At 42.2% G+C, this 27,473-nt stretch overlaps 1 protein-coding gene across 5 annotated transcripts in view; it reads left to right on the top strand.

Annotated features, from left to right (window-relative positions):
• The window catches only part of LRMDA (leucine rich melanocyte differentiation associated), a 1,115,169-nt gene that overhangs the window by 660,258 nt on the left and 427,438 nt on the right, over window positions 1-27,473 (top strand). Inside the window, exon 6 of one of the 5 annotated variants that reach the window (XM_063103069.1) lies at window positions 7,893-7,943. The exons of the other annotated variants lie outside the window; for them this stretch is intronic. Coding sequence (XP_062959139.1) covers window positions 7,893-7,934 — 42 coding nt within the window. The 3' untranslated portion in view covers window positions 7,935-7,943. Of the gene's footprint in view, window positions 1-7,892; window positions 7,944-27,473 lie in introns of those variants that run through there. 5 annotated transcript variants of the gene reach the window in all.

The following is a 27,473-nucleotide window of genomic DNA, read 5'->3' as shown; positions in this document are numbered from 1 at the left end:
ATGCTGCACATGAAAGGTTCCTATAGCTAGATAATGTGGGAAGTGCTGCCTCCCCTGTCCCTCTTTGGGGGCTGTCTAATGTACCTTGAGAGATCATTAAAAGGTCTTTGACTGTGAGTCCTTCCCAGTAGCACCTACTTACCTGACTACCCCGAGAAAGACGAGGTTCAGTGGTGAACTCTCAGAGGACCACGACTCACTGATCACTGAAGCCTTTTTGTTGGGCTGAGCACTTGGACATGGCAGGTTTCCAAGCAGCGTTTATGCACTGAGGAAGTCCATGTGCACAAGCACCTAGGGAAAGGGGGAGCTTGGTGGAGGAAGAGCTCTTAACTTAGATACCACCTCTTTCTTAGCATCCAGAGGGCTTGGCTCAATAGGAATAGTTCAAGTCACAGTGTTTAATCACTGTGACCTTTGGCAAGACCTTTGAACTCTCTGTTCAGTTTTCTCCTCAGCAAAATGCAGGTCATGAAACTTAATGTTATAGGTTTATGGTAAAGGTTAGAAATAATATATGTAATGTATCAAACATATATTAGTAGCTTAGTAAAAATTAACATTGTTAGCATTATTATCAGGATTACTCATATTTCTCTTAAATCTTTTATGAGGACTAATAGCAAACATATTCACTAATAACTAAATAAACCAATACAGAAGTGGCTCACCGAAGGTCACACAGCTCATTAGTAGCAGAGCTGGGACTGGAATCTACTTTTTGTAGGTCCTGGCTCAGTGTCATTTTCATTACACTGGATCAAGGATCCATTTGCCTATTTCATGATGAAAGGGACTTAGCACAAGCTCTTTGGGAGTGCTGAATGGACCACTTCACTTTGGCACTGGAGAGAGACACGTGATGTGATTCAGAGGCCACAGGGTGCCACAGGGATTACTGTGTCAGTTATGTTCTGCATTCTTGTTAGTAACCTAGTACAAGTTGTAAAGAATATGCTAATTAAATCTGTATATTCCCCTAAATGGAGAAGTATTACAAACCCCACCAATGACAGAGACGTGACATAAAGGGACCTGGAGCTGTCAGGCATATGGACAGGAAATCACTAGATGAGATTCAGCAGCAGTAAATGCATCCTAATACATCTGGGGACAAATAATCTGAACCACAGATATTCAATAGGAGAAAGATATTTGGAAAGCAGTAAATGCTGAAGGGGACCTGGGGGACAGTGGACAGCAAATTAGATATGGGTTTTCATTGTGTTAGGCCAACAGAAATTGGTAATGCAATCTTGCGCTGTATTTTCCAACATCCTCTGGAGCAGCTGGGAGGAGAGAGCTCACCAGCCAAAATCAAGTCTGCTCGCCCCACACGCTCGTGAAGAATGGACTTGCTGGGGCTGCAGTGGAGGCAGGGGTCACTGCTGTCCCACGGCCCCTACCCCACGGGGATGGTGAAAGTTTCCTTCCCCTAAGCCTAATCCCCACCCCATGTCCTTGCAGAGAATTTCTCTGTCCTGTCTCCCACCATCTGGAGGAATGCTGAGATGCTGGGCTGTCTGGGAGAGCCAAGGGAGGACAGTTGTACATGGAAAATCTCTCTGGTCTGCAGGGGGGTACTTGACCCCTAGTGGTCATTTTCATGTCACCCAAACATCTGCCATCTTGCCTAGTGGTCCTGACTACCCTTGCCCCATCTTCTTTCTCATGGAGGATTTCACCTGAAGATAGCCTGTCTATAGACAGAGGAACATTTGAGGACACATGAGCGTTTGTCCTCAGCAGCCGTTCCCACCATGGGATCAGCCACTGACTCCGTCCTCCTCCTCCTTCTCATGCCTCCCACTCCCCCTCCCCCCAATTTTTAAAGTCTCCTCAAGTTTAAAGACTGCCCTAAACATGATGAAACCACATTTCCCTATTGGGGGCCAGTGAACATGTATCCCTGTTTTCTTCTAACCCCCACCTCACCCCATTCTTTCTGGAAAGCCCCCGCACTTCTGGCGTTCAGAGCACGTCAGCGCTGGTGGGGCCTGCCAGGTGGGGTGAGTTGAACTGCAGTGCCCCTCCAAACCTTCAGGAAAGAGTCCTCTGCCCTTGCCAACCTGCACTTTCTACCTTGCCCTCTCTGGGAGAGCCTCACCTTCTAGGAGGTCCTTCAGGCACTTCTTGGTGGTGGCTATGTCAGTGGGGCTGGTAAAAAGCAGCTGTAGGCTGGTAAAAGTCAGAAGTTATTTGCAAGGCTGGGACATGTCACTGCTTGTTTCTTCAACAAGCCCTGGCTTCCTTCACTCAGAATGTGCTGCACTGTGCTCACCGTCCAGTCCTGCCATTGTCACTCAACACTCACAAATAAGTGGTCAGTTTTGAAGGTATTCCTTGAATATTTCTTAAGCATTCAGTTCAGTAAGTGTTCACCAATTGCTTCTCTGGGCCTACCACAAATGGCTCAGTACTTGTGTGTCTGTGTGTGGGGAGGGGAGAGCTACTCTCACGGAGGGTCCTGAGTGAAAAAGGCACCCACAGAAGAACTGGGGCTTTCCGTCCTGGTAGGTCATGGGTATAAATGGGTGGCAGCTGCCAGCACAGTGATTTATGAGTGATGCTCCCAGCCAAAGGAAGTCAGGCACATTCTAAAACTGCAGACTGCTGTGTTCAGAGCATCTTAGTATATTTAGCAAATGAGATTGCAAACCACAGGGAAAAAGGCTGAGTGGGCGGAGAGGAAGAACATTCTCTGGCCAGAAACTTGCTGAACTTTGAGGCCAGGGACTGGAGGCTTTGCAGAGGTAGGGAGAGACGTTCTTTGGCTTGTTCTAGACAAATAAATCACCACCGAGGAGATGTACCAAAGGCCAATTATATGGAGTGTTTTCTTGGAAAATCATCTCCCAGGCCCTGTAAATCATCCCTGCCTTGGCGGGCATGCAGATCTGCCTGGGGGGTGGGTGGCATGCCAGTGCACCCCACTGTCAGGTGGAGGAATTACACTGGGGTGCTCTTAGCAGAGGATAACAGGGGGTCGGGTACCAGCTGTCTTCATCAGGGAGATGGTGTAGGGCAGAACTATGTGCTCTGGCCTGAAAATTGCAGGGCCTGGGCTCTGGACCAGGTTTTGGCACTTATTTTTTTCTCTGTGACCTTCAGATTCTCTACAAATAGAGACTGGGTAATCTCTAGGGTTCCTAGAGGCTCTGACACCAATGTTATGCTCTCATGTTCTCTACAACTTCTGCATAGGATAAATGTTTTCATCCCAAATCCTGTCCTGGTGATTGTCCCAAGGGAGACAGAAATTCCCATCTCCCCTACAAGGTGAGTCACACAGGATCATCTTGGGAGAATGATTGGAGTCTCTCAAAGACAAATCATCAGAGCAGCTGTCAGGAGAGGTGGGGACTTTCAGCGTTAGGGGGATTGCAGAGGGACTTTGTTCCTCTCTGAAGGGCTTCCTGTGGAAGAGGGCGTCAGTGTGCGTTTTCCCACTCTGCAGGCCAGAAACGGGACCAATGAGTTGAAGATACAGGGGCCCAGAAGGAAAGAAGAGATTAACCGGTGATCGTTATGCCACTGCTCAGTGACACAAACTCTGATGTCCCCGTTTTTGCAAATAAAGCAAGAACTCTCTAGCCATCAGAACTGTCCAACAGTGGTACCTAAGCTGTCGGAGAAGAAGGTGGTCCATCACTGCTGTAATCTCGCAGAGGCTGGTGACAGTCAAGGTCACAGCAGAGAGGACAAGGCACTCCATTCTGCTTCTTCCACAGCCATCTCCTGTCTCTGGAATAGGAGGTGGCACATGACCAGAGTGAGAGATGCCCTCACCTCCCCAGGTATCCTCCTCTGCCCTGCAAAGCTTTGTTCCTCTAATTCGAGAGGGGCTCATTTCTCTCTAGAGGGTTGTATTAAAATTAGTCTCCTCTTTGGAGGAAATATATCCTGAGACTTTGAGGTGGGGGGTTGATCGGTTGCCCATAGCAGGAAGTCCCCAAGGGAAGGGACAGTGGATTCGGAACTGACACACAGTACCCAGGCAGGGAAGCCAGGCAGGAGGGAAACTCAGGCCCACAGGAGGGAAGTCTGGTGCACACCCAACTTCTTCCTAATTATTTATTTTGTAAATGGCCGGTCAGTTCCTTATAGGCCTGTTGGTGAGTTTATTTAAACCTTTTGAAATATATTGGTCATTTTAGCTTGTACCAATTCTGGGGGCAATACGTTTACAAGGTCAATAAAATAATTCTTCTGTTATCTTAAAATTTACTCCTTCACTCAATCTTCAAGATTTTCTTTTTCCTTTCCATATTCTAGGGTCAAATCAATGAGTGTTTTCTCTTTATTTATCCTCTTTGTGATTCTATTGATTCTGATAGGTCCCTTCTCAGCCTTTGACTTTCTTTCTAGACAAGTTTTCCTAATTGTTCTCATTAGTCTGAGTATGACGATTCTTCCGTCCCTGTAATTAGTTCAACATGGGCCAAACATTTATAAAGTGCTTACTCTGTGGAAGTCATTGAGCAAGACATTGGGGCTAGAGGTAAAAAGGACATTTTCCTGGCCATCCTTCATATAGGATTTCAACAGAACCAAGTGAGGTGTAATGAGCAAAGTGCTGTGCCCTGACACTTAGAGTGTGTGCTGCTAACACTGGCCGTTGTTCATAAGATTGCTTTTATGTACTTCCTGGTACAGATGGAGTCACTGAGACTCTGAGCATGTCAGTGAACCATCCAAGTTCCTAGAGCTGATGAGTGGCAGAGCTGGGATCTGAACCCAGGTCTGTCTGACTCCACAGCCTGCATTCTTTCTAACATGCAACACTTTTCCCTTTGATTGTTAATGGAAACACGGGGAATGCGTGTTTAAGAAAGAGTTAATGTCATGCGATTTAAGAAAGAGTTGGAGAAGTTAAATGCTCTGGTATGAAGACATTTTATAATAAACAAGCAGGGAGATGAAATAGGGAGTTTACCAGTGCGCTGGGATCCTCAGCAGCTGCTTTTGGTGGGAATCCGAGCTCTTGGTATGCACGCTCAGAGTCATGGCTCTGTCTGGCCCCGAACATAAAATGGTAGAGTTGATGCAAGGCTCCCGCTCACTCATCCTTGTCTGTTATGTTTGGAGGCGACAGCTCTGCATGAACCCATTAACTCGGAGATTTCAGCCAGAGCTTTTTCCTTCCCCAACCACAGGGCGAGAGTGCACTACTCTGCTTTGAGCTGATAGGCTTTCCATATGCATGGAACAACCACAGCTTGCCACGCATCTTTCATCACCTAAACGAGGGCAGCTAATGTTTAAGAATAGAGAATAGGGAACACAGTGATGGATAAATTATAAGTTTGAGGATATGAAAAATCAAACTGTGTAAATATGTATTTTAAACCACAAACAGAATGTTAATGCATCTTTCCCATTAACTCGCTAACTGAAATTACAGAGTGTAATGTGAGCCAACGCCCACGGGTTGGTTATGGTGTTTTCAGATTTAGAACGGCAAATGATAAATGTCCTTCTCTCAGACAAAGAAGCGATTGACACAGTTTTTCAGTGTAGTCACTGACAATATTGGCGACAGAAAATAAACTGAACACTGGGGAAGGAGGGTGGTCATGAGATACCAGATGGAATGTGGGCTCCTATTAAGCACTTGCTGCATACTAGGGATGCTTGGGACAGCCCCTCCAAGCAGTGGAGACCTGGGTGTGGTTGGCTGGCATTTTCTTAAGTGTTAGCTCTACCTTGCTATGGGTTGGTGGCTAGCTGAGTGAAACTAGCCTCGTTTTGGTTAGGCTTGGCTTGAGGATATGTGGTTTATTTAGCAGCCATTTCATTGTGAGGTTGCTTATGAGCCACTTTATAAAAGAGGTTAACAGATTGTGGGGAAATTGGAACCCTTGGTACTGTTGGTAGGAAGGCAAAATGCTATGAAAAACAGTATGATGGTTCCTCAAAAATTAAAAATAGGATTACTGTATGATCCAGCAATTCTACCTCTGCAAATATACCCCCCAAAATTGAAAACAGAGTGTTGAAGAGATATTTGTGTATCTGTGTTCATAGCAGCATTACTCGTGATAGCCAAAAGAAGAAGCAACCAAAGTGTCCATTGACAGATGAGCAGATAAACAAAATGTGGTATCTACATACAATGATATATTATTCAGCCTTAAGAAGAAAGGGAAGTCCGATACATGCTAGACATGGATTAACCTTGAAGACATTACGCTAAATGAAATAAGATAGTCACAAAAGGACAGATACTGTATGATTCCACTTATGCGAGGTACCTAAAATAGTCAAATTTATAGAGACAGGAAGTAGAATGGGGGTTGCCAGGAGCTCGGGGGAGGTGGAAGTAGGGAGTTGTTTGTTGGGCACAGCATTTTGATTTTGGAAGAGAAAAATAAATTCTTGAGATTGGTCGTATAACAATGTGAACATATACTTAAAAATTGTTAAGATAGTAAACTTTATGTTATATGTACTTTACCACAATCAAAAATAAAAAATAAAAAAGGAGGGGGAAAAAGGTTGAGAACGTGGCCTTGGGAGAGAACTCACTTACGTCCCGCTACTGCCACTCACAAGCTGGGGGCCCGCGGCCAATCCCCTTAAACTAATCTCTGAGCGTCCAAACAGTTATGATAACAGAACCTCCTCCTTCATGTTGTTGTGAGGCTTAAGTGCAATAACGTGTGTCACTCATCCATTATGTACCTGGTATGTAGCAGCTCTGTAATAGGTTTAGCAGTTACTCCCTGTCCTCTACGCCTAGACGAGAGGACTTGGTTGGTGTACACTCCAGGTGATGATATTCCGTTTTGGAGGTGTTCTGAGCTCTACTCTCCTTACCTGGTTAACCTGTTTCTCTACATCCCCATCCTGCTCATGCGGCAAAGCCCTGCCTCTTACCCCATCCCTATCATGAAACCCGTTGTCACTGCTCCAGTGACCCGAACCACTATACAACCCTTCATTTGGCAAGCCTTTGCTGAGGGTGTACTGTAAGCCAGAATGTTGGAAATAGAGTGGCACCAAAACCTAGGTTTTGTCCTCAAGCAGATTATAGTACAGTTGCCATCTGCAGTATTTTTCTGCACTTACCATTGTATTTTGTCGTGTGTGTTTATGTGTGAAGGCCTTTTTTCACCACAATACTGTAAGTTCTTTGAAAAAAAAGGTCTCATCTTATTCTTTTTGTCTCCACTGGAGTGCTTAGCCTGACTTAAGTATGAAGGAGAACTAAAAATTACTGACTTCTTTGAGTTAAGCAGCCACACAGAGGAAACCCAAATCATGCATGGGCTCAGAAGAATCCTAGTGCCAAGAAAGATCTGAGTAAAAAATCTGACGCCATTACTCCCAAAGTTCTTGCAGTCACCATCAAGTAGTGGTTATGAGTTTTCTCCTTGAAGAAATATGGTAGACACTCAACCACACCATTACTTGGGGAAAGAAAAAATAAAACAATAGTGAAATACCACTTCCTACCCATCAACCTGGAAAAAATGAATAAGTGACAACACCAGGTTTTGGCAAAGATGCACCAGATAAAGGAGCAAGTGTACATTATTGGTGGCATTGTGACTTGGTAACTGGCCTTCCATTTGCCATCACATAGTAAAAGTAACCTGCCCTTCAACAGTTTCACTTCTGGGTGTGTCAGCCCTACAAAAGTGCTCATTCTTTGCCCAAAGAGACACTGGTTATAAGGTTGCTTACTGCAGCATATAGTTAACAGCTAAAAAGTAGAAATAGCTTGTAGTGGGTTAAATAATGCCCCCCAAAATATTCATGTCCACTCAGAACCCTAGAATATGACTTTATTTGGAATAAGAGTCTTTGTAAATGTAATTGAGGCAAGACTTGAGATGAGATCATCCCGTGTTAGGGTAGGCCCTAAATCCAATACTGCATCTTTGTAGGGAAAAGGAGAGGAAGATTTGGATAAAGAGAAAGGCGTGTGATAACAGGCACAGATTGGATTCATGCTGCTAGAAGCCAAGGAATGCCTGGGGCCATCAAAAGCTGGAAGAGGCAAGGAAGGATTCTCCCTTAGAGACTTCAGAGGGAAGATGGTCCTGCCAGTGCTTTGATAGCAGACTTCTACCCTCCGGAACAGTGAGAGAATAAATGTCTGTGGTTTAAGTCACCTGGTTTGTGGTACTTTATGGCAGCCCTAGATAACCAACACACAGGTCAACTGCCCCTCAGTAGAGGAAAAGGAAAATAAAATGTGATTTATTCATTTAATGGCATACTATACAACAGTTAAATGAACATATTCTCAATCTCAAAACAATGTTGGGTTCAAAAAGTTGCAGAAATATAGTTCTAGTACAATACCATTTATGTAAATACGTTTAATGTTATATATAGTTTATGGACACATACCGATGAAGTAATATTATTGAAACAAACATGGGATGTTGTATTCTAACCTCAGAATTGTGGTTAACTGTGAAAGTAGAGATGGAATGAGGCATGGGGCTTTAGTTATATAGGAAGTATTTTACAGAGAGAGGGAATATTTAAGTAAATCAGGTAAAATATTAAAAGCAGGGGGTACAAAGACATCTGCCAATTTTTTTGTAATAATTCTTCAAAGAATCTCAAACTTAGGAAATATGTAACAGATACACTGTTGAATATATGCAAGATGCCAATAAATATCAATTCCTTACCTTTTAAGAACATCAGGTTTTGAGATCCCGAGTCTCCCCAAGAGTCTACTGTGAAGTTTAATCTTCAGATGGGAAGCGTGGGACGATGTTGGGAGCAAGTTAGAGAGGAAAGAGGAAGGGCTTTGGACTCACGCCACCGTTTACTTGCTGTGTGACTTTTAACAAATCAGTAAACTCTCTGAGTCTACTTTCCTCCATTGTAAAGAAATGTCTGTTCTAAGGTTGTGGAATGGCAAGCACACCACAAATGTTAGTGTCCTCCACTGTGCTGTTTCAGAAATCCTCTCTGTGCCCACTCCAAACTGTCCCCGAAAGAAATGTGCTCTGTGTGCGTCAGGTCTTTGTGTATGAGGTAAATTACACTGGGACTTCCTCTGGGGCTGTACTCAGGCTCTATTAACCTTTCTTCATAGATACTGATCCCCTTCCCTCTGACCACTTGTCTGCACTTTGTCCAGTGCCCCTGCATGCCTTCAGTTGAAGGGTCAGAAAGTAGATGGGCTGTCCTGGAGAAGGTGACGTCTGGGCATTTGTGAACTTCAGTCCTTGTCAGCCTGGTGGTCCCCATGGGCCTTGGGCAGTTCATGCACAGTCACCAGGGGGTGTTGAGCCCAGCTTATCCCACCCAGGGATTGTCTTCTTGGTGTTCCCTCCTTGCCATGCACTCCCCACTTTGTCCCCAAACTTCCCCTCCCCCCTTTCACTGGCTCCTGACACCACTTCCTTAGCTTCACTAGGCCCCGGGCCAAGTGAACCTAGGACGTACTTCAGGAGTGGGATATTGGCATTTCTGGGGCCTGTGGCACAATGTGGCCATATGCAGGCAGTCGAGGGTCATTTTCCCCTGAAGGTTAAATGGGACCTTGGTCAATGTTTAGCTAGTGTTCACTTAAATTATTTTCCCTGGTTAATAAGTTACGGGGCAAATTAGCTGAGGACTTTCACACCCTGCAGGTAAGCTGGGGGGGTAGGAACTGGTAATCTTGAAATTGAGTTGAGTTACATAGGGTATGCCGTGCGGGATCTGCTCAGCACAGCTTTCTGCCTCTTGGATCCTAATTACAAAAGTAAACTAGCAAGATTAAGGGCTGCAACACTTGGAGAACCACCAGATGGTGACCTGGATGCCTACTTTTCTGAGCCTCCTTGACATCCTTCCTGTCTATCTTAGGAGACCCTGTCTCTAATCTCTCTCCATCTCTCTTCCTATGACCCTGCCATTTTCAAACTGTGTACTGAGATCCCCAGAGTGCTGCAGCAGACGCACAGGGGTGCAACAGGATATGTCAAACATGTGAAGGCACACAGCAACAAATGACATCTGACAGATGCTGTGCGGATTACCAGCTCAGGTAGTTCACAGTTTCACCATTAGATCATGATATGTTTATTTTGATAATAATCATATCTTTGCAGAGTTGCATTTTTTTGGTAGTTGCTTTGATAAAAAGCATGTATAGAGAAAGAGGAACCCTCCTATACTGTTGGTGAGACTGTAAAATGGTGCAGCCATTACGGAAATGGTATGGAGGTTCCTCAAACAACTGCGGATAGAACTGCCATACAATCCAGCAATCCCACTGCTGGGAATATACCCAAAGGAATGGAAATCATGTTGAAGGGACACCTATACTCCCATGTTTATTGCAGCTCTATTTACAGTAGCCAAGAGTTGGAACCAACCTAAATACCTATCATCAGGTGAGTGGATAAGGAAAATGTGGTAAATTTAAACAATGGAACACTACTCTGCCATTAAAAAAAAAAAAAAAAAGAAATACTGCCATTAGCAGCAACATGGATGAACCTCGGAAAACTATGTTAAGTGCAATAAGCCAGGCACAGAAAGAGAAATACTGCATGTCCTCACTTACATGTGGGAGTTAATAAATGATGAAAGAGAAAAAAGGATGGAATCACAATAATATGTTGAACTTTTTAAGAGAAGAAAACAGAACTGAGGTTGCTGGGGGTAGGAAAGGGGGAGAGGGAGAGAGTAAAGGGAGGAATTTGTAAAGGGCCATGAAAATCGATTACATTGTATGTGATGAATATACTAATTATCCTGATTTGAACGTCACATATTGCACACGGGTATTGATATTCAATGCCGTACCCCACAGATATGTACAATCAACTATGTTCCAATTAAAAATAAATAACTAAACATTAAAAAAAAAAGCAAGTACAGAACGAAATCGGTGTGCAACAGGAGATGTTCCACACCCCATGTGAAGATTCCAAGGTGTAGAAAGTTGTGCAGGGCCCAACAGGTGTACACATCCCCTTAATAAATAAATGTGCGTCTTGGAGAATGAAATGAAAATGTTTTCTTTCAATGTATACATATTATTTTTATTAAATGGCTATTAAGTTGTTAGGACATAAGTATGTATTAAGTTGTTTCATAAAATGGAAATATTAGATATATCTTTTGGTCTATGAGCTCTCTGTGATAAACGTTGCTGAGATGCTTAGGACACCGAACTGAGAAAGTTTGAGAATCTTTGTCATAACCAGAAAAATGAGATCTCGCCCTCCTTGCCTTCATCAGGCTTCCTGTCAGCTGCTGTACCCCCTGGACAAAGTCACTCCAGTCCTTATGTCTGTCTCTCTTCCCTTATCATTAGCTGCTGCTTCCACCTGGAAGATGAAGTTTCATCGAGTGTGTAAAATAAGAAAAGAAAGCCTTGACTAGTTACTGCCATCCCCTCCTCCCAACTCCTTCCCTTCTCCTCCTGTTCTGTCTCCTCTTGTCTCTCCCTTCCCTCATTGCCTGATTTTAAGACAGTCGTACCCCAGTGCCTTCACTGCTCTCGTCATGCCCACGCTCCTAAAATCTTGTCTGGATTCTTCCCCTGGCACTGTATTTGCACGGCCCTCCCCAGGGTCACTGACAAGTTCCAAATATCCAACCCAGCTGCACTCTTGACCCTGCATCAAGTCACAATGGACTGAGGCCTGCATTCCCCACCCGATGCCTTAGCTCCTGCTGTTCCCTGTTCCTAGAATGTCTTCCACTCTTTCATCCTCCCTTAATGTCAACAGTGTTGATAGCCCATCTTGAGTTCCTCTCTCCCATTGAACCTTTTGAGACTCGAGTTCCCCACTTGCAACACCACTCCCAAAATGCTCAGAGGTCTTCGAAGCCACAGGCTGTCTCATACATTTTGGTGTCCTCTGTGCTTTCTGGTATAGATCTTCACACATAGTAGGAATGTAGTAAATATGAGTTTGAAATGATCAGTGCTTTCCAGAAGAGGCAGTCCAGAGTTTGGTCTCCAGAACTCCTACTGACATATTATGAAAGGACCTATAGGTCTTTGATGAGTGTGGCCCCTGAAATGGAAATATGGACTTTGAATTTTTTTTCCATTATATAAGTGATGCATGTGTATTGTAGATAAATTAGAAAATAAATACTAAGGAAAGAAATAAAGCTTAAAAATATAAACCTATCTAGAAATAACTACTCATATTTTGATATATTAACTGCTAGAATTTTATTTTATTTTATTTTATTTTATTTTTCAAAAGATGACCAGTAAGGGGATCTTAACCCTTGACTTGGTGTTGTCAGCACCACATTCTCCCAAGTGAGCCAACCGGCCATCCCTCTATAGGGATCCGAACCTGTGGCCTTGGTGTTATCAGCACCACACTCTCCCAAGTGAGGCCATGGGCTGGCCCTTAGAATTTTATTTTTATATGTGTAAAAGATGTATATCTATGAAATAAGAATAGGATTATATTTTATATATTCCGTTATAATCTCCTTTTATGGCTTAGGAAGGGAATCAATGAATTTAATAAAAATTACATATTATTTTGCATTATATTATTGCTCATTATTGTTTATTTTTAATTTTGAAAACAAATAATTACATCATTATTCCAAGAAATTATATCAGCACTCCTCAAAGTTGTCCATGGACTGGTACCAGGCTGAAAATTAATACAGGTCCGTGAGATAAGTACAGGATTTATGAGTAAGCACTCAATAAAGTAATATCTCCATATCTAGTAATTCATTTTAGAAACTGTTTTAATGCAAAAAATATTACATATGAAATGCTCATTTTAACAGAAGTAACTACTGTTAAAATCATTCCATATTTTATACAAAATGTATTTCACCCCTTCCCTACCCTCAAGAGTTTTTCACATGCCTGGGAAGATATAATCTGTAGCACTCTTCCACTGGCTTTCTTCACTCAGTAGATTTATTTTATTTATTTTTGGTTTTTTTTTTTAGATGGCTGGCCAGTACAGGGATTGAGTCCTGGACCTTGGTGTTGTCAGCACCATGCTATAACCAACTGAGCTAATCGGCCAGCCCCCTTCATTTAGTTGATTTCTTATTAAGACAATACTAAGGAGAAAAGTAGAGATCTACGTTATTAAAGTCAGGATTATTGAGGAATAATTTACACATAGTAAAATTCACTAAAAAGTGTAAAGTTCCTTGAGTCTGGACAAACATGTACAGTCTGATAATTACAATAACAATCAAGATAAAGAACAGTTATCTTCCCAACAAATTACCTCTTGTCCCTTTGTTGTCAACCAATCCTACCATCCCCACTTCCTGGCAACACTGATTCAATTTTTTTTCCCTAAAACTTTGCCATTTTGTGAAATAAATAGAATCATACAATATATGGTTTAGAGTCTGGCTTCTTTCACTTATCATAATGCACATGAGAGCTATCTATGTTGTTGCTTGTGTCACTAGTTCATTCTTTTTCACTGCTGGGTAGTATTCCATTGTATGGATGTATCATTGTTTGTTTATCCATTCTTAAACTGAATGGCATTGAGGTTGCTTCTAGATTTGGGTAATCATGGTTTTTTTGTTTGTTTGTTTTTTGTGGCTGGCTGGTAAGAGGATCTGAAACCTTGACCTTGGTGTTATCGACACCATGCTCCAAACAACTGAGCTAATCAGCCAGCCTGGATTTTGGTAATTATGAATAAAACTGTAGAGTTTTTCTGTGAACATGAAGTTTGTGTGTGGACATGTGTTCATTTATTTTGGGTAAGTAGCTGGAAGTGGGATTACTGAGTCTCATAAGTCTCTTTAACTGTATGAGAAATTGCTAATTTGCTTTCCAAAGGGGCTCGCTGTACCATTTTGCATTACTTCCAGCAACGTATGAAAGTTCCAGTTATTCTACGTACTTGCCTTAACTTGATATTGTCAGTACTTTGTTTCTGTTTTAATTTTTGCCATTGTAATAGGTGTGCAGTAATATCTTATCGTGGTCATAACTTGAATTTCCTTAATGACTAAGGATGCTGAGAACCTTTTCATGTGCTCATTTGTAATTTACATATCTTCTTTGGTTAAAGTTTTTTCAAATGGAGTTTTTAAAGTCCATTTTAAAAAATTGGGTTGTTTGATTTCTTTTTACTGAGTTTTGAAATTTCTTTATATAACCTAGATACAAGTCATTTATCAGATATGTGTTTTGAAAATATTGTATTCCAGTCTGAAGCTTCTCTTTTCATTTTAATAAGTTTCTTTTTGAAAAGCAAAATTTTAAAATTTTGATGAAGTTCAATTTATTAATTTTTTCTTTTATAGATTACACTTTTGGTATCATATGTAAGAAAGAAATTTTGGCTAGTACAAGATCACAAAGATTTTCTCTTGTTTTATTTTCAAAGTTTTATAGTTCTAGGTTTTACATTTAAGTCTGTGATCCATTTTGAGTTATTACTTGTATATGGTGCCTAGTATATAGGTCAAGGTTTGTATTTTTGCATAGAACACCAAATTGGTTCAACTTCCTTTGTTGAAACTGCTATACTTCATTTAAATTCCTTTGTGCTTTTGTCAAAGATAATTGGTTGTATACATGTGAGGTCTATCTCTGGACTCTATTCTGTCTCATTTATCAGCACCGCACTCTACCGAGTGAGCCACGGGCCGGCCCAATATTCTGTCTCATTTATTTACGTGTTTGTCTTTTCATCAATATCACATTGTCTTAATTACTGTACAGTGCATTTTGAAATCAAGTAGTGTAAATCCTCTGATTTTGTACTACTTTGGCAAAACTGTTTTGGCTATTCTACTTGCTTTGCCTTTACCTATAAACTTTAGTATCAGCTTGTTCATTTCTATAAAAAATGCTGCTGGGAGTTTAGTTGAGATTGTGTTGAATGTGTAGAGCATTTGGGAAAGAATTGACATCCTAATAATATTTATTTATTTATTTATTTAATTAATTAATATTTTTTTTGGAGTTAGAAAATGGAAGAGCATTTTTTTTTTTTTTTAAATTTTATTTTGTCGATATACATTGTGGCTGATTATTGCTCCCCATCACCAAAACCTCCCTCCCTTCTCCCTCCCCCCCTCCCCCCAACAATGTCCTTTCTGTTTGCTTGTCGTATCAACTTCAAGTAATTGTGGTTGTTATATCTTCTTCCCCCCCCATCCTAATAATATTTAGTCCATGAACATGGTATATCTCTCTATTCATTTAGACCTTTTTAAAATTTCTTTCATCTGTGTTTTATAGTTTTCAGTGCATAAATATTGTCCATCCTTTGTAAGATTTATACATAAATATGTTATATGTTTTGTGCTATTATAAATGGTACTAGTTTTTAAATTTCAATTTCCAATTGTTCATTGCTAGTTTGTAGAAATAAAGTTATTTCTTCTGACTTTGCTAAGCTCATTTATTATTTCAAGGAGTGTTTTTGTAAATTACTACTTTTCCAAATAGACAATCAAATTACCTGTGAATACAGTTTTATTTCCTCCTTTCCAATCAGTGTATTCTTTACTTTTTTTTATTGCCTTATTCCACAGCTTAGAACCACAATACCTTAGTACTACAATTCCAGTACTACAATTTACAGTATTGTGTAAAATGGGAATAATGGAAGCAGGTATCTTTGATTTGTTCCCAGTCTTGAAAGGAAAATATTTAGTTTATCACAACTAAGTATGTAGTTAGCTATAGATTTGTTGTAAATGTCCTTTAACAGATTGAAGAAGTTCCCTTTTATTTCTAGTTTGCTGAGTTGTTATCCTGAATGATGTTGAATTTTGTCAAGTATTTTTCTGCAATTATTGAGGTGAATGTATAGTTTATCTTCTTTAATCTGTGTATATGGTGAATTCCACTGATTATTATTGAATGTTGAACCAGCCTTGTATTCCCTGGATAAACCCTACTTATTAATGAAACATTTTTAATATATTGCTGGATTTGATATGTTAATATTTTGTCAAGGATTTTTTCATCTATGTTCATAATGAATATTGGTCTATAGCTTTCTTTTTTTGTAATGTGTTTATCTGGTTTTGGTGTCAGTATAATGCCTTATAAAATGAGTTTGAAAGTGTTCCTTCTTCTGTTTTATAGAAGAGTCTGTGTAGAATTGGTGTTATTCTCCACTTACATATTTGGCAGAACTTATTCAGATTATCTATTTCTTTTTGGGGTGAGCTTTGGTAATTTCTATATTCAAAGGATTTGCCAACTCAACCTAAGTTGTTGAGTTTTGGGGCCTAAAGTTTGCAATATTCTTTCATTATCATTTTAATATCTGTAATATCTGTATTAATGTCCCTTCTTTCATTCCTGATACTATTTGTGTCTTCTTTTTTTAATTCCTTGTTAAATATGGCTAGAATCAGTTGTATTTTTAAACAGAACCAGATTTTGGTACTAATTGATTTTTTCATTATTTTCTTTTTGATTTTATTGATTTCTGCTTTAGTCTTAATTTCTTTCTTCTGCTAGATTTGCATTTAATTTGTTCTTCTTTTTTTAGTTTCTTAAGGTGGAAACCTAGATTACTGAATTGACAGCATTCTTTTCTAATATAAGTATTTTAGTGCTATAAATCTTCCTCTGAGCACTACTTTAGCTGTATCACACACATTTTATTATATTTTGTTTCATATGATTAAAAAGTATTTTCTGCATTCTCTTATGACTTTATCTTTAACCCACATGTTCTTTAGAACTATGTTGTGTAGTTTTCACATATTTTCAAGATACATTTCTGTATTTATTAGTAGTTTAATTTTGCACGGTTAGATAACAAACTTTGAATGACCTTAATTCTGTTAAATTTGTTGAGGTTTGTTTTATTGCCCAGAATATGGTGTATTTTTGTGAGTGTTCCATATGTATTTGGAAAGAATGTGTATTACTGCTATTGTTTTGTATCACGCTTCATCATGTTAGTTAGGTCAAGTTGGTTGATAGTGTTGTCCAGTTCTTCTATATGAGTAATCGTACTGATATGTCTACTTATTTTACTGATTACTAAGAGAGGAGTGATAAAGTCTCCAACTGTAATTGTGGACTTGTCTGTTTTTCCTTTTAGTTTTATTACTTTTTGCTTTATGTCCTTTGAGGCCCTGTTGTTGAGTTACACGTACGCATTTAGGATTGTTATGGGCCCTTGGTAAATGGCCTCTTTGTCATTATATAATATTCTTCTTTATTCCTTGTAATATTCTTTGCCTTAAATGTATGAGTCTTGATCATACCAGATTGCCCCTCTCCCAGTGGGGAGTTGAGGGTTTTTATTCTTTCACCCTTCTCCCAGATGCAGTGTAACCTCAGCATGACAGGATATGTAGCCTCTTTCCCAGCAATTTAAGGCTTTCATTCTTTTAGGGGAGAAGTAATTGTGATGCACGCCGTGGTTCCATCAGCAGCATCCATTCCCTCCACCAGGCCTGCACTATTGAGGGCAGCTTTCCCTGGACCCCAGTCCTGCCCCGAGTCTTTCTCTGTGAGCACATAGAGGGCCTTGGAAAAGAGTGGATGTGAATTTTCTGTGTCTGCCTCTCCCAGGGATTCTAGTCTCTCATGATAGCCCAGACATGGCCCCTAACAATCTATTAAAAATTTTAGCTGAATTATTTTCATCCAGTTGATGGGGGCCCATCTTCCTCCCCTGCCTCTATTCTCTGATGAGATCAAGAAAAGTAATGATTTTACAAATTATCCAGCTTTTTCTTATGGTTAATGCATGATAGATACTCTCCCCAGCTGTCTAGGTAGAAGGAAGCCAGAAATCCTAGTTATTCACTTTTATTTTACAAAAGTACCAGGTTATAATGAACTAGAAATTTAATATAAGATAATAACTACTGATTGTTTAAGAAGTGCTTGTCTGTACATTTCTGAACTGATTTATATTTTCATTCTGTTCCCCCTCTTGGTGTAATTTTGGTCTTTGGGCTTGTTACCTGACAGTAAGTCTGGCTTTTTGTTGTTAGTTGTGAATTTACATCTTTCTAGCCAAAAGTTCTAGTACAGCAGAATTTGCTTTCTATATTTATACTTACCCTACTATCCCCCGTTCCTTTTTTAAAAATAATTTATTGATGTAAAATTTATATAAAATTAAGCATTTTAAAGTGATCAATTTAGTGGCATGTAGTACATTCCCAGTGTTGTGCAACTACCACCTTTATCTAGTTCCAAACATTTCCATCATTTTAAAGTAAAGCCCCTTATCCATTAAGCAGTTTCTCTCATTGCCCCATTCTCCTAGCCCCTGGCAAATACCAATCTGCATTTTGTCTCCATGGATTTACCTATTTCTTATAAATATTATAAATATAATTATAATAATTATATATTTCTCATAAACGGTCTTACACTGTGTGGCCTCCTGCATCTGCCTGTTTTCCACTTAGCATGATGTTTTCAAGGTTTATCCGCATAGTAGCATGTCTTAGTATTTTATTCCTTTTTATGACTAAATAATATTCCCTTGTATGGATACATCACTTTGTTTATCCATTCTTTTCGGTATATATTTAGAACTGGAATTGCTGGGTCATATGGTAATTCTATATTTAACTTTTGAAGGAACCTGAGATCCCCTTTTGACTCTATAATTTTTAATCATCCCACTTTTTTAGTTTCAGTCTTCCCAGAGGACCCTGACTTTTCATTATTGAAACAAGAAAGGCAAAGAGGACATCTTTTGACAATTCTCATAAAGTAGACTTTGTAGCATCTCTTAGGATGATTTTTGGGGTCTCCTTTAGGACTTTTCTTGCAATTTCATAACCTTCTTAGATGGAAACTACAACATAGCAAAATGCAGTTGAGTGTAAAGAAGGTTTTTTTTTTTTTTTTTTGTCGTTTTTTTTTTTTTTTTTTTCCCGAGACCGGCACTCAGCCAGTGAGTCCGGTCATTCCTATATGGGATCCGAACCCGCGGCGGGAGCGTCGCCGCGCTCCCAGCGCAGCACTCTACCGAGTGCGCCATGGGGTCGGCCCTAAAGAAGTTATTTTTAACAATCAGAGCTCTCTTATATGATAATGAGTTTCCGATTACAAGACGTGCTTAATGATGTGTATGGGAAAGGTTTCTCATCATGCAGAGTGGCTGGACTACCTGTCCTATAATGTTCTTCTGATCCTGAGAGCTTCTGTTCTGTGACAGCAGGTGTGGCAGCAACCCTGCTGAGGCATTTCCAGCGTGGGAGCTCCGTGCTCAGGTTTTGAACATGGGCAACATGAAGGCTGTGTCTGAAATGGATGAACACGTTTTCAGCCCTTTTGGTTGTGGTAGGTCATGGGAATGATGTGTTAATAAATTTTTCCCAGATTGTAGTGAATAATTTGTGTCTGTCTTCTGATTATTCAAGCCAGAATGATGGTGTGCTTTCTATCACACTTGTAGCTGCCTCAACAAGGTGCACACTGGTATCTGCCCTGAGGTTCAAAGATCATCACTATTGCCTTCTCTCAAGGATGGGTGCAGTTTTTCCCGGCATCTGACTTTTTTTGGCAGGGAGGAGGGATGGTGATGTATTTGTTTAATGTCTGTCCACCTCAGAATGCAAGCCCCATGCAGGTGAGGACCATGACTCTTCCTCCCTCCACAGGCCCTCCAGGGATGGCACTAGGCCTGGCTGTGTCGCCTGTTCCCTGTTTGTTATTCCAGGTCTGCGTTTTGCTCTTTGCCTTGCTTTGTGTCCTGGTAGGCTGGTGCTGGCCCAAACTATCCAGGCTCCATGCTCTCTGGCTTCTGGCTGGGTTTGAAAAATGAGGGAGAAGTAGGGGTATTTCTTCTCCCATCTCCACCCTGCAGGTTTGCGGTCCTGACCGTGTCCGTCCAAGACTGCAGTTCGTGCTGGGCAGCCCCTCCCCCTACTTCCACAGCTCCAGATCTCACCACGTGTCTTAGCAAGGGATTTGTGCTGTTGCTAGCCCCGGGCTTCTGCATCCCTAGTGCTTTCCTTTGTCTTGCCCATACCCCTGTAAATAGCTCCTTCTTTTAAACATCTCGGGTGAGTGTGCCTTTCTTTCCTGTGGAATCCCGCACTGGCTTCCCATTCCATGCAAAGGCCCTGCCCTATCTCGTGTCTCTGGCTGCCTTTCTCCTACACCCCCCTACTCCATCAGTTCCAACCTTGCTGTCTTCATTCCTGTTTCTAGTATATACCCAGCAAGCTCCTGCCCTAGGGCCTTTGCTCTAGCCATTTTCTCTGCCTGAAGTCTCTTCTCTCAGCTGTCCATTTGGCCGATTGCCTTACTCTCTCTCGGTTTTTGCTAAAATCTTACCTTTTTAATGAGGCTCGCCCAAACCACTGTGTTTCATACTTCAGACTGCCCCTGCCGATATCACCTCAGCAGTCAGGGGCCACTTTTCACCCTCTACATTTTTTTTTTTTCAGAACACATCACTTTTTAAGAAACTACATTTAACTTATTTAAGATGCTTAGTATTTATCACCTATCTCCTCAAAGGCAGGAGTTTTATTACATTTTTTTCAACTGATGTTTCCCAAACTCCTAGAACAATGCCAGGTTTATAGCAAGTGTCTGTAATAGGTCGAATGGTGCTTTCGCTCCCCCCAAAGATATTCACCTGGAACCTGTGAATGTAAATTTATTTGGAAAAAGGATTTTTGCACATGTAATTAAATTAAGGAGCCCAAGATGAAATCTTCCTGGATTAGGGTGGGTCCTAAATCAGTGACAAGTCCTTACAAGCGAAGAGAAGGGGAAACAAACACAGACAGGGGAGAAGGCCATGAGAATATTGGCAGAGACCAGAGTCCCGTAGCCGCAAGCCAAGGAACGGCTGGAGCCTCCAGAAGTGGAAGAGGCAAGGACACATTCTTTCCTAGACCCTTTGCAGGGACTATGGCTCTGCCAACTCCTTGATTCCAGACCTCTGGCCTCCAGAACTGTGAGAAAATAAATTTCTGTTGTTTTTAAGCCACAAAGTTTGTGGTAATTTGTTACAGCAGCTCCAGGAAACTAAAACAGTGCCCAATAAGCATTTGCTGAATGAGTGAGTGCAAGTCTTGTTGGTACTGATGTGACCTCCGTTTGAAATAATTCTCTGCTTCCAGTAGTTATCAAAGCCCATGAGCACATGTGAACACGTCTGACATTTAAGAGGTATTCCAATTTTGTGTATGGTACATTTTTGCAGTAGAAAGCTAAGCTTCCTGAATATTTTTACCCACTACACTTAAAAGCTTAAGGTTTTACTTAACCCTCAAATAATTGCTTTCACCATAAGCCTGTCAATAGCATGTGGGGAACGAATTCACAAACTATTTGTTCTTCAGGCAGTGGATGAGAACCCCTATTGGTCTCTAGCTGTAAAATATCCCTGTCTCATTTCCCCATTTCCATCCCGAGTCCCTCCTGCTGTATTTAAGCTAATTCTCCATGATTGTGTCTTTGGAGAAGCCAGTCGCCAGCATCCATGCGATCACCCTTCATATACTTGACAAGGGTTATTTGGTCTCCCTCAGGCCCACTCTTGGTGCTTGCTGGGTTCGTGATGCAGTGTGGCACTATCGGTTCCTTGTAGGAGACGGAAGGTAAATCAAATTGAAACACCTTCCTGTGTAGTGCATCTTCCAAATGTCCTCAGGTCTCTATTACATCTTCTGGAGGCTGCCAGATTCTCTGCGGGACAAGAGGAAGCTGGAGCAGCTTCTCTGTAGCGACAGAAGGTGCCATTAGCAGAAATGCATCCTCTCCCAGTGGTGTTAGCAATAGCAGAGTCCTGATCATGTCCATTCTTTTGCCAGAATGAGGAGAGAGTCCTCAGAGGCAGGGGCTGCTGGTAACAGAGTCTCCATCATTCTAAAATATCCCCCCTGGAGTCCCAGAGCAGCTATTTCTGCCTGGACGCAAGGAGAGCTTCCGAAAGTTTATTCCAGGCATTGATCTTTCACAAAAGCCTCCCTCCTTCCTAGACTCTGCACCTTCTGGCGGTGGGGGAGGCCCACACGTGGCTGATCGGTTGCTGTGGCTGGGCTGGATCACCCTTGCAGGTGTTGCTCATTACATCTCTTTTCAAAGGAACTATGTTAGCTGAGGGCATTGGTTCTCGAACTGCAGCTTGTAGGGCTTGTTAAAACAGTTCTCTGGGCCCCGCTCCCAGAGTTTTTGATTAAGTAGATCTAGGGTGGGGCCTGAGAATTTGCATTTCTCACAAGTTCCCAGGTGATGCTACTGATCCAGGGGCCACAGTTGAGAAACACTGGCTTAGACGCAGAGAGGTGATGTTCCCATGTCTGTCCCACCTTGTCATAGCATCAGTCACCTGACTCAAGGCAGTTTGGGCCTTTTGGAGTTGGGCCAGGGCCTGTCTCACCTGGTTTCTAGATGCAGTGAAATCACCTCTTTGTTCTACGCAGACCGCCTGCGCTAGTTGCGTCTGACTCTTGGGAGGAGGGAGGGGTGCACCTTCCTCCCTGACTCCAGTCCTCACTGCCTGTGCCCTTCAGCCCTAGGGGTGGCAACAGCTTCCCCCTTTTGCTGGTCTCTGGGTGCCTCAGCATACCTGCATGGTTCCTGGGATCCTGCCCTTTAAATAGACCTTTCTTTAACGTATCCTCATCTGAATCATCTGGTTCCTGCTGGTACCCTGTCCTCCTCAGATATTTCTTCCCTCAGGGGAAAAGAGTCTTTCCTAGAAAAAGACTGAGCCAGAGTCATTAAGTCTTTACCTCAAGAGCAGTCTTGTCACCCACAGTATAAGGTAAAATTACTGCAGAGTCTAAAAGAAATTGGGGAAGGAAGAAATTCATACTAAGTGGAAATATGGCAGCTTTATCCCTGCTTATTTCAAGCTTGAGGAAAATACCAGCCCCTGAATGTCTCATCTCTAGAGCCTGGGAAGGAAGAGGCCCTGCTTACAGCCTGGGGAGGTGTTCTTTGGGAATGGGGTCTCGGATCCAACTGATCAGTCATCAGATGTGTTATTAGAGAGTCACTGGGGTCCCTGCCCTGAACCCCATCCTGCTGTAGGTACCTCCAAGACCCGACTAGATGTAGTTGTTTTGAGCTGCAATTGTGGAGAGATTTCCTTTCTGCATTATGTGTGTGTATATTGTAAAATAACCATCAATCTTCAAATCAGCAAACCAGAAAGCTGTCTAGAAAACAAGAGACTGGGGAAACAGATCTGTGTTCCGTTTGGGTGTGCATATGTATGTGTGTGTGTACATGCATACATACGTAGCCCTAAACATGCAATTAGAGAAAAGAACAGAAGGAACACCACCCAGATGCTGACCATATTTGTCTCTGGGTACTGTAATTGCAGATGGTTTTTGGATTTTTTAAATATCTGTCTGTATTTTCTATTTTTCTTCAATGAGATATTTTTATTAGAAAAAAATTTAAGTGTGTATAGGAAATAGAGCTCAATGCCGTGCCCTCTGCTCAGCACCTATCCAGATCCTACTTAACTTATCACACAGCTCAGAATCTGCCTCCTCCAAGAAGCCCTCCCTGACCAACCCCTTGCCTCTAAATCTTGGAAGTACTCATGCTGAGTTATTGTTCTTATATTAAGTATGTTTGTCTTATTTCTCCAAATGTACTGTGAGTTATGCAAAGATGACAGTTATGCTTTTATACATTCTCCCTGTTTCCCACAAAGCCAAGTGTAGCTGAACACATTGCAGACACTTGTTGGTCAATGGGCAGCATGTTCCTGAAAGAGCAGAAAAGTGAAAATGTAAAAAACAGACCAAAATGCCATCTCCTCATCCAGATACCTTACAGTCATCACTCACCTTGGTTGTAGCCTTTTCTCACCAAAAGGTCATGAGCTGCAGCTTAATGTCGGGGCTGTGGGGACTCAGAGCACATCTCCTGGACCAGTGGGCCTGGGCATGAGTTGTCTATTTCTCCCCTCCTCCCAAAGTAGTGAGCACTTTGCATCAGGCCCAAGACATGTGATGACCTTCACAGCACGTGACAAGGCTCCCGTCCTTGTTGGGTACCTCTTGGTCTGCTGATAAAAGAAATATTCTTTTTTTTCCAAGATGGCGGCGGCTGCGGCGGCTGGCGCGGAGTAGCTGAGGTGGAAAAGGTGGCCACTGGGCCAGAGGCAGCCGGGAAATTTGTGGACCTTCCTCTTGCCATCTCTTAAGGGAGGACCGCTGCTGCTGGCCGGTCATGGGGGGTGACCGCCACTTTACCCCTGGCAGGAGAGGCTGCCTCATTTACAGGCAACAGCTTTGAAGTGTGGAGCAGGAAAAGAACTGTTTCTTAGCTGCAAAAGCGAGTCTCTAAACAGGGAACACGGCGCCAGGGCTGCTGTGGATGCAGCCAGGATCCCGGAGGCCGGGGCCGCGCTGAAGGCGGCCAGCTGCCCTATTCAGGATTCGAGGTTTCAGGCCGGCATTAAAGAAGATTCCTGGGAGCGCCTGAGCCGTGCCACGACTGAACAGCCCAAGGCGGCAGCGGCCGAGAACTGGGGAAGGCGCAAACCAGAGACAGAGTGAGCGCCCGACCTGGCACAGCACTGTGAGTGACCCCTGGCACAGCTCTGTTCGGGGGGTGGATGCCCACCGGGCTCCCGCCTGCACCACCAGGCCACTCACCGCCCCGGGGCTGCCTCCATTTTCCCAGGTGCGGGCAGCCCCGCCCAGCTCGGCCATCACTGAGCCCTCCCACTTGCTTGGCCTGGCGCGGGGCTTTCCGGAGCCTGCGGACCGGCCTCCGCTCCCACTCCCTCCGCGGTTCTCTGGCGGGGCTGGTGGCGGGGGGCGTCCCCGGCCAGTGTCGGGAGGGCAAGGAAGTACGGGCGGGCCGACTCTCACTCCACCACACCCTGGACTCCGGCCCCAGGTAAACTCCCTGTTACTGGGAGGCAAATACCATCTCTGCGGCCACCAGTTTGGAAAAAAGCCTAACGAATTTCTGGTTGGGAATAGTGTGGTAGGAGAGTTCCCAGGCCCTCTTGAACCTGCCAGAGAGCAGGCTGCAGGTGGGCGCTAGACTCGCTTTATACTGGGGGGATACAAAGGTGAACAAGACCCGAGAAAGATCTACATAGTGCTACAAAGGCACCCAGAGAGACCGGTCGTCTGTGCCTAGCAGAAACCTGGTAGACTTCCTGGGCGAGGCAGTGCCGAGCAGGGTCTTGAAGGCCCAGCTGATAGACGAGGGGTGCAGAAGACACGCCCCAGCCCAGCACAGTGCACACAGAGTGGGGAGACGTGCGTCCAGGGAGGCGGAGAATCGACAGAAACCACACACCCGGTGGGGTCGCCATTGCACGATCCAACAGCCTGGGCCAGAGCACACGGAACAGGGAGAAGTCCTGCACAGGAAGTGAAAGCTCAACAGAGATCACACACCCTGGGGTACGTGATCCACCAGCCCAGCAGAGTCCAAGCTGACCAGAAAGGTGGATCCCCGGAGAAGCCCAAGACCCGAGGCAACCACACACACAAGGCACTAGAGGCCAACTGAGCAGTCACGGAGGGAGCCATACGAAATTGGCAACCACAGCAACATCCTAGTTAGTCATTAGTCTCAAACTGGTGGACTGTGAAACCCCCTGCCACAATGAATAAACACCAAAAAAAAGATACCAGAAATACAAAAAATCATGAAAGTACACCACCAAAAGTTAATAAATCTCAAACTCTAGATCCTATAGAACAAGAAGCCCTTGAAATAACTGATAAGGAATTTCAAGTGATAATTCTAAGGAAACTGAATGAGATACAAGAAAACTCAGCTAGACATCATGATGAAATGAGGAAAAGTATACAGTATCTGAAAGAGGAAATGTACAAGGAAATCAATGTCCTGAAAAAAAATGTAGCAGAACTTGCTGAACTGAAGAAGTTATTCAACGAAATAAAAAACACAATGGACAGTTTAACCAGCAGGCTTGTCGAAGTTGAGAGAACCTCTGAACTTGAAGATGGGCTGTTTGAAATAACACAAGCAGACAAAAAGAAAGAAAAAAGAATCAAGGACATTGAAGAAAATCTGAGAGAGATATCAGACAACCTTAAGCGATCAAATATCCGAGTCATGGGTATTCCAGAAGGGGAGGAAAATGGAGATTCCATTGAAAACATATTCAACAAAATAGTGGCAGAAAACTTCCCAGGTATAGGAAAAATCACAGATCTTCAGATCCAGGAAGCTCAACGATCTCCAAATGTATTCAACCCAAAAAGACCTTCTCCAAGACATGTCATAGTCAAACTGGCAAAACTAAGAGACAAAGAGAGAATCTTAAAAGCTGCAAGAGAGAAGCATCAAATCACCTATAAGGGAGCCCCAATCAGGTTAACATCAGACTTTTCATCACAAACCCTAAAAGCTAGAAAGGAATGGGATGATATTTTCAAAATACTAAAAGACACAATGTATATCGACAAAATAAAATTAAAAAGAAAAAAAAAAGAAAGAAAAAGAAAACAAACAAACAAACAAACAAAAAAAACCAAAATACTAAAAGACAAAGATTGCCAGCCAAGAATACTCTACCCTGGAAGGCTATCCTTCCGAAATGAGGGGCAAATAGTATATTTCTCAGACAAACAAAAACTGCAGGAGTTCACTACCACACGACCACCCTTACAAGAAATCCTCAAGGGAGTACTGGGTTTGGTTCCTGAAAAATAACTACCACTGCCATAAAAACCCAAGAAAAATCTAAACCCGCTAGTATAATAAAAATGGCACTCATGAAGAGAAAACAAGCTAACAAAAACACTATCTACAACCTAAGGAACCAACAAACACAGAAAGCAAACAGTAAATCAGAAAGCAAGGAACAAAAGACACCTAAGACAACCAAACAACCAATAAAATGCTAGGAATAAATCAACACCTTTCAATAACAACTCTTAATGTAAAAGGCTTAAATTCCCCAATTAAAAGACACAGACTGGCTGACTGGATCAAAAAGCAGGACCCAACTATATGCTGCCTACAAGAGACCCACCTCACCCATAAAGATTCACACAGACTAAGAGTGAAAGGATGGAAAAAGATTTACCATGCAAACAGAAAAGAAAAACGAGCTGGAGTAGCTATTCTTATATCTGACAAAATAGACTTTAAACTAAAAACCATAAAAAGAGACAATGAGGGACACTACTTAATGATAAAAGGACTGATCCATCAAGAAGACATAGCAATCATAAATATGTACGCACCCAATGTTGGAGCAGCCAGATTTATAAAACAAACTCTATTAGACCTAAAGAAGGAAATAGACACTAATACCATAATAGCAGGGGACCTGAACACCCCGCTGTCAATATTAGACAGATCATCTAGGCAAAGAATCAGTAGAGAAACACAAGATCTCAACAAGACTCTAGACCAATTGGAATTGGCAGATATCTACAGAACATTCCACCCAACAACCTCAGAATATTCATTCTTCTCATCAGCACATGGATCATTCTCCAGGATAGATCACATATTAGGTCACAAATCAAGTCTCAATAAATTCAAAAACATTGGAATTATCCCATGTATCTTCTCAGACCACAATGGATTAAAACTAGAAATTAATAACAAA

The sequence above is a fragment of the Cynocephalus volans genome, chromosome 7 (genome assembly GCF_027409185.1).
Source record: "Cynocephalus volans isolate mCynVol1 chromosome 7, mCynVol1.pri, whole genome shotgun sequence".
NCBI classification, from domain to species: Eukaryota; Metazoa; Chordata; class Mammalia; order Dermoptera; family Cynocephalidae; genus Cynocephalus; species Cynocephalus volans.
Note: the sequence above shows the minus strand (reverse complement) of the source record. Positions and strands in the feature narration are given on the sequence as shown.